Source organism: Parathielavia appendiculata, assembly GCF_033297405.1.
Source record: "Parathielavia appendiculata strain CBS 731.68 unplaced genomic scaffold N657scaffold_5, whole genome shotgun sequence".
Classification (NCBI taxonomy): domain Eukaryota; kingdom Fungi; phylum Ascomycota; class Sordariomycetes; order Sordariales; family Chaetomiaceae; genus Parathielavia; species Parathielavia appendiculata.
The window spans coordinates 1,191,975-1,203,348 of record NW_026944224.1 but is presented as its reverse complement, the minus strand read 5'-3'; the positions used below and the strand labels follow the sequence as shown (position 1 = coordinate 1,203,348).

At 56.3% G+C, this 11,374-nt stretch overlaps 4 protein-coding genes across 4 annotated transcripts; 1 reads left to right on the top strand and 3 right to left on the bottom strand.

The window, feature by feature from the left end:
* Nucleotide 1: 1 nt before the first annotated feature.
* N657DRAFT_671458 (uncharacterized protein) lies at nucleotides 2–3,808 on the top strand. The gene is made up of 6 exons (XM_062795595.1): nucleotides 2–514; nucleotides 585–788; nucleotides 897–1,691; nucleotides 2,030–2,539; nucleotides 3,137–3,290; nucleotides 3,409–3,808. Exons 1-6 carry the CDS (start codon nucleotides 37–39, stop codon nucleotides 3,743–3,745), a joined length of 2,478 nt encoding a protein of 825 aa, XP_062648270.1. The 5' UTR covers nucleotides 2–36; the 3' UTR covers nucleotides 3,746–3,808.
* A 301-nt stretch (nucleotides 3,809–4,109) lies between these two features.
* Nucleotides 4,110–7,656, bottom strand: N657DRAFT_680477 (uncharacterized protein; the record flags this gene model as incomplete). The annotated part of the gene is made up of 3 exons (XM_062796289.1): nucleotides 4,110–6,376; nucleotides 6,429–7,333; nucleotides 7,391–7,656. 3 exons carry the CDS (start codon nucleotides 7,654–7,656, stop codon nucleotides 4,110–4,112), a joined length of 3,438 nt encoding a protein of 1,145 aa, XP_062648269.1.
* Nucleotides 7,657–9,698: 2,042 nt separating this feature from the next.
* N657DRAFT_633572 (uncharacterized protein) lies at nucleotides 9,699–10,361 on the bottom strand (the record flags this gene model as incomplete). The annotated part of the gene is made up of 2 exons (XM_062791219.1): nucleotides 9,699–9,772; nucleotides 9,830–10,361. 2 exons carry the CDS (start codon nucleotides 10,359–10,361, stop codon nucleotides 9,699–9,701), a joined length of 606 nt encoding a protein of 201 aa, XP_062648268.1.
* Nucleotides 10,362–10,703: 342 nt separating this feature from the next.
* Nucleotides 10,704–11,181, bottom strand: N657DRAFT_617746 (uncharacterized protein; the record flags this gene model as incomplete). The annotated part of the gene is made up of 2 exons (XM_062790530.1): nucleotides 10,704–10,932; nucleotides 10,999–11,181. 2 exons carry the CDS (start codon nucleotides 11,179–11,181, stop codon nucleotides 10,843–10,845), a joined length of 273 nt encoding a protein of 90 aa, XP_062648267.1. The 3' UTR covers nucleotides 10,704–10,842.
* Between the last annotated feature and the right edge of the window lie 193 nt (nucleotides 11,182–11,374).

Sequence of the window (11,374 nt, the reverse complement as noted above, 5' to 3'; positions counted from 1 at the left end):
CCAAAAAAAAACCCCTCCAACAGTCCGATCCTCATCATGTCCCCATCAACCGTGACCTCCAACCCCAACTTGAAACTCCCCGTAACCTTCCTCATAACAGGCTGCTCCTCAGGCTTCGGACTAACCCTCTCCCGCCTAGTGCTCTCCCACGGCCACACTGTAATCGCCACCTCCCGCAACCCCTCCCGCACCCCAGACCTCGTGTCCGAGATAACCTCGCTCGGCGGCCGCTGGCTCCAGCTCGACGTCGACGACAAGACCTCGCCCTCTCTCATTTACGTGCTGGTCAACAACGCGGGCTACTCGATCCACGCGCCCGTCGAGGTGCTCACCGAGGGGGAGTTGCGGCAAATGATGGAAACGCTGTACTTTGGCCCGGCGAGACTCATCCGGGCAGTACTGCCCTACATGCGCGAGAGGAGGTCCGGGGTGGTGGTTAACATGAGTAGTGGGGCCGGGCTGGAGGGGAATGAGAGCATGGGCGAGTACGCGGCTGCCAAAGCGGCGTTGGACGGTGATTAACAACCTGACCTCCTAATAGTTGGGAAATGGAAGGGCGGGCGCTGGGCTGACAACAAGGACAGGCTTGAGCAAGGTCCTCGCAAAAGAAGTTGCACCGTTCGGGGTGCGCGTGCTGACGGTGCAGCTGGGCACGTTCAATACCCACATGACATCATCTAATGCTCTCGACAGCCCCGATTCCTATGCGGCCGCCTGGATCGCTGCTCTTCCCATTGAGCGGGCCGCTGCAGAAGCGAGGCTCGATGAGGAACATGCAGCGCCAATCGGTTTCACTAGACACCAAACTGACGCGAACGTTTATACTTGTGGTCGCGTGGCAGAGCACAATATCGTCATTGCCTCTCTGGCCGATGGAGGCTAAGGAACCACCTCAGCTGCGACCATGGCCTTTCAGCTGCTTGCCTCTCTGCCATCCATCCGTGTTGGTCTTTTGGTCGACATAGGCGGCGGCATCACTCGACCGGACGAGGCCCGCGATATCCGGCTCGGCGACATTGCCGTGAGCCAGCCTGATGGGACCACGGGCGGCGTCTGCCAGTACGACTTGGTCAAGGCAAAGTCAGATGACAAGCGTGAGCGGAAAGACTTCCTCGGACGGCCTCCGACGGTCCTCCTTAATGCGCTTGCCAGCATCCAGGCCGATCACGAGCGGAAAGACTCTAAGGTTCCGTTTTATCTCCAACAGATGTCAGAGAAGAATCCAAAGATGGGCAAGAGATCTAAGCAAAATTTCGGCTACACTCACCAGAGCCTCGACAACGACCGCCTCTTCAAAGCTTCATGCCATCATATCCCCGGGCCGGACTGTCGGGGCTATGACATTTCTGATGAGGTTCAACGCGATCCGCGAGACGCTGCTGATCCTAAGATTCACCACGGGATCATCGCATCGGGCAACACGGTTGCCAAAGACGCCGCTACGCGCGATCGGACTGTTGGCGACGTCAGCGAGGATTACATCTGCTTCGATATGGAAGCGGCCGGCCTGATGAACCACTTTCCCTGTATCGTGATCCGAGGGACCTGCGACTACGCCGATTCTCACAAGAACGATCGGTGGCAACGCTACGCATCGGCCACCGCCGCTGCGTATGCCAAGGAGCTCCTAGCCTACGTGCCGGTCGCGGAGGTCCAAAAGACCAAGAGGGCACTGGAAGTGCTTCAGTTGGGTTAGTGCTTGTTTCAGTTACTAGGGCTAGACTAGCAAACACACAACATTGAATAACATTTTAAACCTAGAATACGACCTGAATGCGAGTAGTTCAAGAACAGATCGATGGCGTACAGCAGACGGCAGTTGCAACGAAAGCTACAACTAATTCCATCAGGTCTGACCTTCGCACCGATAAGATCAAGCGCTAGGTTTGGCCCCCAGATCCGTCTACAAACGCCAACCACGCGAGGACGCTCCGACATGAGGGGACAGGCGCGTAGCTCCTGGAAAACCTGGTCTTCCAGCAGTGGTAGTTAGGGTCGCGTCGATATATATAGCTGAATGGGCTCACAGGATGTGACAAAACGGTTCTAAATGTGACTGTGCTGGTTCATCTCGCGAAGGGAAACGACCGTCTTATCCTCAGCTTCCTCTTTGACTTTAGCTACACGACAAAGCAGACATTAGATGGCATGCTGCGGTCGCTTGCTTTCCAACTTTACCAAGGCGGGACTGGTACTGCAGCACTTCTCGGCGCGTCATTTCAAACACACCAGGATGACCGCGACCAACCTGCGACAAAGATGCTCGAGGACGTCGTATTGGCAGTTCAGAAGGAATGTTCTGTTATTATAGACGCCTTGGACGAGTCGACAACAAGGGGTGAACTTCTCCTGTGGATGAACGATGTGGTGTCCGGGCCAGAGTTAAGCCATGCCCGGCTGATTTGCACCAGCCGGCCTGAACCCGAGTTCATGCGCGACATTCCCTCGTTGATAGGCGAGGAAAACTGCTTAGCACTCGACGAGGAGTCCATCAACGCCGAGATCAGATCGTACGTAGCAGCACAGCTTTTGCAGCGACGTGAGTTTCGGGACAAGCGTTTATCCCAGGATCTCCTAGAGAGGATTCAAAAAAAGGTCGGCGGTAAGGCTGACGGGCTGTGAGATATTACATTACTAATTCGATCTATATGCGGATGGTTCGCTAATGCTCCGCTAAGGTTCAGGTGAGCATTCTGTCAATTGGACGGCCTGGCTCAATGCCGTCATGAGAAGGCTGTTGAGGACGCTCTTGCATCTTTGCCGCGGAACCTGGAAGAGACATACCGACGCATTGTTCGGTGCATACCGGCAGAGCTCAGATAGGACGCAATACGGCTCCTCCAGTTTCTAGTGCACTCGACGCGGCCTCTCAAGCTGGCCGAGGCTGTGGAAATAATAGCAACACAGATCGAACACGAACCACGACGGTTTGACGTCAAGCGTCGACTGTTTTGAGAGGATAAGCATGCTTGCGAGCCACCAGAGTCTATCGTCTCTCCTTTTCTTCAAGTTCAGTGTACTCGTAAAGTCGTCATCAGCTGGATGCAATATACTACCTGAGACCGTCACAAGAACCAGTTCAACATTACGACTGCCAGCATTTCTATCACAAGGACGTGCCTGACTTATCTTACAGACATCAACGGTAGCAACAAGGAAATCAGGCGGGATTTTCCGATGGCAAAATATGCAGCGGAAGTCTGGCGGACTATGCTGCGTTGGCTCAGGCTTCGGAAGATACGGCCCGAGCGACAGTCAGTGTTCCTGAAAGTGGAAGCGACGTTCCAACGGTGGGTTCGATTGTATCAGCCTGATAAGGCTTGGAGCGATGACCCAGGTCCTCCACAAGGTTCCAGTCTACTATGCTTGCTGCGTTGGACTCGTATCGCCTGCACGGAATCTTATCAGCAAGGGAGCTGACGTCAACGCACAGGGCAGCGATCACGGCAACGCTCTCCAAGCCGCCTCATTGGGAGGCCATCAGGAGATTGTCCAACTGCTCTTTAACAGAGGAGTAAGCGTCAACGCAAAGGGCGGCGATCACGGCAACGCTCTGCAGGCCGCTTCATGGGCAGGCCGTCAAGAGGTTGTCCAACTGCTCTTGGACAAAGGAGCGGACGACAACGCGAAGGGCGACGACCACGGCAGCGCCCTCCAGGCTGCTTCATGGGGAGGCCATCAGGAGGTTGTCCAACTGCTCTTAGACAAGGGAGCGGACGCCAACGCGAAGGGCGGCGTACTGTAGATCAAGTTCCCAAATGATAATATCTTTAAATTAGCCTGGATGAAAAAGTGGCCTGGTTACACCCAGACATCAACAATTTTGTCTGACGCTTTCCAATCCATCTGAAACACTCGGTCCAGCCAGAGGGCGAAATCTACTTTATGATTCATCTATACTCTAACTACATACTTTGAGTCATAGTACCATGCATCTAGGGAGACAAAAGTCAAGAGACATTCACGATGTGATATAATCACCCCGCCCCTTGTTCTCCAGACACCTACCACCAACACCTCGCTATATCATGATACAGTTCATTAAAACGGCAAGTGCGAAACCACATTCACCCACACTCTTCCACCACCGTCTGCTTCCATTCAACAACTCACAAGCTCAAGAAATCCAACTCCCGATTCCTCCCAGCCGGCGACACCGCACCAGCCCCATTCCCGCAATTACCACCACCTCCAGTAGCAGCAGCCCTCGCCCTAGCCCTAGCCCTTGCCGAGCCCACCGCCTCCTCCACACTCTGCACCAGCTCATCCAACGTGACAGGCGTCATAGGCGGGACAACAGCCACGGTAGCTCTTACATCCGCCTCGGGAGCCCCGACGCCAACTCCAACCTCATCCGCAGCGGTAGTGGTGGTGGCTGACATTGACACAGCGCAAGCAGCAACAGGCGGGCTGGTAGTTGTGGTGGTGGAGAGCCAGTCGATTGCTGCCTCGACGGTGTCGCCATCGCTGGCAACAATGTCTGAGGAAGAAGATGATGAGGAGGAGGAGGCCGAAGGGTTGAGGGTGGTGGTGGTGTCGGGCCCCAGGCTAAAACCGACGCCGAGCTCTGTTTCGAAGGAGAGGATGGCCGGATCGCGGCAGATGGGCGTGCCGTCGACCGTGGCGTGGGAGAGGTGGCCGTGGATAGAGGGTGGGGATGCGTTGATCGTAGCTGGGACGGAGATTTCTGTTTGTAAGTTGCTGTCATGGGCGGCGGGTTGCTGGAGGGTGTCGGCTGGGGCCGTGATGGCTGGTTTGGAGGGTTCGGCGAGCCATTCCTCGATGGTCTTGTCGACTGTGGTATCGTCGTCATCAACCACCGCTGCAGAGACAGGTAGCGGGATAGTAAGGGTAGAGGCGGGAGGGGGAGGGCTTGTGATATTGGTGGAAGGTTCGCGGGATTTGGGTGCGGCACCATTTCCGTTGCAGCTCACCAACGAAAGGTCTCCTGATGCGGTGGGAATCAGCATCGGAAGCGGGGCCTCTGTGTTCTGTGGTGCGTTGTGAGGCGCCCAATCCTGGGATGTGACGCCTTCACCGCCGCTGTTGACGAAATCGACAAACGAGGAGTGGAAGAGGTCGAGGTCAAATGTGCCTGACTCGCCTGGATTCTGGTCCAGTGTCATGGGGTTGACGGTGCCCTGGCTCTGGGACGACCCCGCAGGGCTTGGGCATCCTTGGAGTGCGGCGATTGGAAACGACGGCGTGAGAAAAGAGAGGTCTACAGACGAGAGGCTAGAAAGACGGCGGCGCTTGACGGCGCGGTCCTCTTCTTGAATCGTCTCTAGCCGATCAGTTGACAGCGAGGCATTGTCGGCGGCGGCAGGCCAATGGCTGCTCCCGAAGATCCTACCGCTGCTGTTGCTGCCTTGGTACCGGCCAACAAATGCGCTAACCTCAAACCCGCCCGTCTTGACCATCTCGGACCGGATCTCGACAAGCATCGTCTTGAGCAGCTGGTACATCCTTGCAGCTGGTTGATACAGGTGGCTCATGTCGTAAATAGCAGACGAGAGCACCTGCAGATAGCGCAGGTTGCTCTGATGGTCAAGCTCGGCACTCTTATGTGCCAGGGCAGCCATCAGAGCTAGGGCTGCTGTGCCTGCATGCTGAACCACCGACAGGAGGACCCGTTTCCCATCGAAGCGCTGGCGGTGATGCCAGAAGATGCGAGCGATGCGAATGGCATGCTGTGTGCACATGCTCCGAGACATGGAGGCTCTGTTGTCGTGGTGCTGGAGCGGCGCCATCCACGGAGGGAGGCTCGAGCCGTCCTCCCGACCGGGCGATTGGGGACTCGGATAGCGGGCAGCAACCGCCCCATCTAGCGACAAGGGACCGTACTTCGCCCAAGGTCTGTGCAGGAGAATCATGCACACATGGAACTGCTGGTGGAGCATGAAGAACCCCATAGGTGCAGACTTTATGTTCAACGGCTTCCAAGCCAAGTTCTCGGGAAGCCTGCGGTACCAGTTGTGAAACAGACGCTCGAGACCGACGAAATGGAGATAGGCTCGGTCCTCCGCAGCTTTGGTTGGGAACAGATGGCCGAGCCCATACGTCGAATTCTGGAAGTCAGCCACCTTTCCTGCCAGCTCTAGTAGCTCGAACATCTGCCGGTTGATAGCCGCGGGCGTTGCCACGGTAGCGATAGTCGTATCAACTGAAGACTTCTCAGTGACCGTCGGGAGGACATCGACCCCAATATCCTGGGCCTTGATCGCGGTCGGACGGCCGAGGAGGAGGGCACACTTCCTGTCAAATATGACGCACGCCGCCATAACCTGCCGTCTTGTATGTATTTCAAGTTCTGACAGGCCTGCCCCAGTCGTGTTGGCGTGGAGTCCAATGTCAAAAGCCAGCCGGTTCGCCATGCCTGCCATCAGTCAGCATTGGCAACGAAATCAAGCAACTTATGCCCAACATACCCGAGTACATCCAGCCAGTTGTATCCCGGCCAACACCACACTCCAAATCAGCCAGCATGAGCAGAGCCTGAACACTGGGAATGCCACCAGGCTTCTCCAGCTCGATTTCCAACATGGACTTGGTCTCCCGGTGGAATGTGCTCTCCCGGTTCCCGAGGATGATCATCTTCATGTCGTCCCTGTGCCAGTCGGCAAAGCGAAAGGCGATGGCGAGCATGGCGAGGTGAAGGAACGGAGAATAAAATCTCGCGTCCTGGGTTGTTCTGCCCGCCTCGAAGGCTGACTCGTCAACCACCTGTTGCCAAGAGTTGTAGTATTCCCAGAAGCACCTCATCAGGTGATCGTAGGTTGCCGGTCCAAGAGACTCGATGAGCTGCTCCGCCCTGAGATCGCACTCGGACCGATGTCGCTGTACGAAAGTGCTTGAAGATCTGGCATGCACATGACTGTTGGCGGTTGGACCAAAAAACCTGGTCCTGCCGGCAGCCTGGTCAAGAATGTAGCTCCCCTTTGCGCTTAGAAGGTGACGCGTCCCAGCCTCCTTCTTAGGCTCAGGTTCCTGGAGCAGTAAGGGGTCAATCAGACGGAAGGACGTGCGGTTGGCGGATGGGAGGCGCTTGGGCGGCTCTGGCTCGACCATGATGACATCCTCATCCCCTGACCCAGGCGGAGTTGGTGGTCGGTTCAGGGGCCGTGGGGCCAGCTTCGGTTCCAAGTCGGCACTCTCCAATCTCCCGCTGTCGCTCTGGGGTTTGTGCTGTTCCTGCTGTTGCCTCGCCTGCGCTTCTTGCCTCGTCTTGGGCGGGTGTACCGCTGGAGGAGGGACGACGCCGCGTTCTTTGAGCATCTCCTCGAGCAAGGCAATTCTGCTTGACAAAGATGACATGTATGCCTTCGAGATCGGTCTTTCCACACATTAGATATGGTCGGCAGCGCACTCGCACAGTGGGGCGGGCACCTACCGCCGTCTCTCGTCGTCATCCTTGATGATGCAGGGAGCCCCTGTCCTCTTGCACTGAGCGCATTCAGACTCTCCCTCACCCACGACGCACCGTATCCTCCTCTCGCGGCAAGAGGCGCAGGCGATCGAGGCACGATGCCGGATCTGCTGCTTCGAGTATGAACGTGACGACGGTGCCGGGCTTGATGCGTGCTCCGAACTGGCTCTATCGCTCTCTCCTTCCGAGCGGGATCTCCTCTTCCCGCCCGAGATCGCCGTTGCTGTCATGGTCGCAAATCGGTGCCAGTTTGGTCCTAGGTTCACTTGCAATGTGTTTCAGTGTATTGTACGGTCCGTACCGAAGGTGTTGTGAAACGTTTCGGCGAGTCAGGGCGACGGCAGCAGCAAAGAAGTGAGCGACGAGGGAGAGAAAATGGAAGATTCCCAACTGGCGGACACGCGAGCGGACCCCGGTCCGTTAAAATGGTGGTCTCAATGGAGAGGCCGTGGATAACAGCCGTGCCGAAAGATGGAGCATGAAAGAGCTCCCCTCGCAAGGGCAGCTGCCATTGCAAATGCAAGCGCCCCGCAGTCGCCGTATCTCCTGCCGAGGCCCGCTTTGCTGGGACAGGGCCATCGGCCAGCTGCTGTTTGAACCAACCGGTCCACCGTTATTCCCAATAGACGCTGTCGTGGAGTCCACACTTGGCTGGGCTAACACGTTGACAGGTGGAGGAAATCCGGGGGTTTGGAGCAGTGAGAGGACCAGAATCCCTGGGCCTACCACATGAGGCCCAAAAAGGCAGGCTAGCCGTGCTGTCCACACTGGGCAGAGCTACCTAGTAGATAGCCCCCTAGCACCTGGTTGCCTTTCATGGCGGATGGCTTCGACGGCTCTGGGGAAACTGGAGGGGTGTTGCGGGGGTTCGGACATAGCCAGATCACGGCAATTCTTCGCGCAGCGAAAGGGCGAGCTCCTGGATTCAACCCTATGCCGCACAGTGATTCGTCAATGGCACGCCGGAAGACCCGGCCAACTTTGCACCCCGCAACCACCCTGGTCTAGCCTGAACTCCGGCAGGTGGAGACGGCCCCAGAGAAACCCCACAGATTTCCAGAATGCGGAGATTTGATGGGATCGTTGGAGACAAAAGGCAACTCTCACTTCAGCTGGCGACCCATCAAACGCGTCAGCCATGTTGGCCTCTCAGACCGTGTGCTCTCGAACAATCCTATCCCGTATTCCCGCACATTGGTCCCGCACATTGGCGGATGGGTTTTTGATTCACTTGAGCAGGCGTTCTCGAAATCCGCGAGCGCAGTTCTCCATGGCGTCTGAGGCATGGGCCGTCATGGCATTCGGGACTCGGCCGGTCCTCGGCTGAGTAGCGTAATCCCTCAGCAAGCCGAAAGGCGAGTCATTTGGTCTCATGCTGTGTCGACGTTGGACTCCAGCCGGTTTTAGCTGAATCGTCCGAAGTCACCATTGACACTTCGCTCCTTGGCAGCAACCCAACAGAGACCCTTGAATGGCGACTTGGGACGTCACGGCCCACTTCCCCAGCTTCTGGCCATGACGCTAGTGGTGGCTTGGGAAGCGTATTAGGTTTCAGCACATGGATGCTCGGCAGAAGCATGTAATGTGGTTTTACGTTCTTCCGACGCCTGAGCATACGGAGCTGCCTGCACCATACCCACCACACAAGCAGCGCCTGCTTAAAGTGTCTTCTTGCTTGAGGCATCGATGCGGAAGCTCGCGAGGTGTAGGTGTCTGGTTTCAGGATGGCCACCTGTGGAGTTGGGTCCAGGAGCGCTATCCCCGCAAAGAGTCTGGGGAAGCGGCGCAGCAACTCTGCAACGGTGCAGGGAAGGGTGGGGGCAATCGAAACACTCTGCTGGACAAGGTGTCCTTCGAAGGAGGAGTTGTCGGCATTCAATTGTATGTCCGACGGTGTAGCGTTCAGAGAGCTGCCTCGTGACCAGAAGCTGATAGCGCAGAGAGAATGGTAGGCGAGTAGGGGGGGCGCTGAGATTCGGCGGCTTACACTACGTTTGCATCAGCAAATGTGGGACGCGGCAGTTGATGAATAGCGAGTGTTTGCGAGTTATCACCGCGACCCTCCCAGCGGCAGCAGTTTCGAGGGGTTTTCCCATTTCCGAATCACGAACTCGGAACGCATACGTCCAGCAGCAAAGCGCCGGCACCAATGCTCAACGGACGACACACAATTGGCAAAATGTTTCGGTCATGCTCCAGACGGCTGGTACCTCAACGAGACCCGGGTCAAGAGCGGAAATTCTCATTTCTTTGGCCAAGTGACGGTACGGTGTCAGCCTACTGGCCTGGGTTCTTGCGCAGCAGGCGGACTGGGAGATAATTGTCGGGTCTTCAGCTCAGGAACCACTGCATACATCCAGTCAGTATCTGAGTGTACACTAGTTAGGGTGGCCAAGTACTTACGTCTTTCGTAAAGGAAGTACGATGTTACGATTAAGAAGGGAAACGCGACGACGAAGCGAACATATCGGCTCGCGGCCTGTTTATACTCTTTGCTTGATGTGTCAATGGGTTTCCGTACAGGGATGGATGCCTGCGGGCGTGCCGAAGCGCGCGGTGATGGAGGGACGCTGATAGGCTTCGTGACTGAGGCGGCAGGTTCTAGCGCGGGGACCGTCATCGAGGGAGAGTCAGTGTGAGTATTCCCATCTGCAGCCCCGATCGATGGTTCAGTTGACGACGATGCCTCTGGTCTCTTGAACCTTAACGCTTGGTCGCTGCTCTCGACAGACTTATGCGGCTTAGCTAACTTGGGCCCGGGGCGCACTGGCCGCGTCGTTCTATCTGACGTTGAACGGACATAGCCTATCCTCCGAACATGCGCAGCCAGAGGAGTCGAGATAGCCGATACAGGTAGCTGTAAGCCGCCTTGGAGGAGGGAACTTGGGCTGTGGCCTCGCACAGAGCCACCCAGTCCTTTCACGCTTCGGAGCATTGCTGCGATTCGAGCATCGAGGAATGACATAGGTTTACCAGGACGCGGGATCCTAGGCTGGCACACTTTTGTCAGTCTAGGGGAGCTCAGTCGTTCAATTTGTGGACCTACGGCTGATAGTTGCAATGGCGGCGAAGTCAAGCCGATCTTGGGTACTTGTCGCAGACACAGACGCGCAAGACACGCAAGACGCGCAGCGGAAACCGTCGGGCTAGGTGCTGGAACAGCGTTTCGATCCTCCCCAAACGATGGAATTTGGAGCAGCCCGGTTCTTGGCGTTCTGGAGCAGGACCGGTAACTTACGGCCGTACCACTACCAGACCGGATCGTACGGATACCACCGGACAAACTATATTCCCATTTCAGTCCAACTGTCAGCTGGTGCTAGGTGCGAGTTCAGGTTCTCGCATCACTTTGTCCATTACGCTTTGCTTTCCTGAAAACTCCCCTATCAAAACATTACACTACACCACGGCATCTCTCAGCGACAGTGGCCGATAACGCTTTCCTGCTTCAAATTCTTGCAGCAGTCCTTGAACGCCTGGCGCTTATCACGATCCACGGCGCAAATCTGGTTGTGCAAGATCGGTTAGCGGGCGCTGTCGCAACCTGTATGACCTGAGCGAGGCACACTCACATTGTCATAGGTTCTGTAGCCCATTGACTTGCAGCATCCCAGAGTCTGCGTCTTGAGCAGAGACCCGTCCCGGCTGTTCATGCATATGCAGTCATCAGGCTCGAGGTACCAGCTTCCAGGACACTGCTGGGCCAATGCTCCGCCGAGACATCCCAGGGTGAAAAGGATGGGGAAAGCTTTCATGGTGTCTCAACACCGGTTTCGCAGATGAAGCTTGAATATATGGTGGAGGGGAAAAAAGAACTGAGTAACTTGCTAGGCTGCCGGAGAGCCAGGATCCTTTTATTTTGAACTTGAACCATTATATCATGACCAGCTCTGATGCAAAACAAGTGTAAGGAGCCTTCTGTTGGCGCGGATCAATTCACATGCAAGG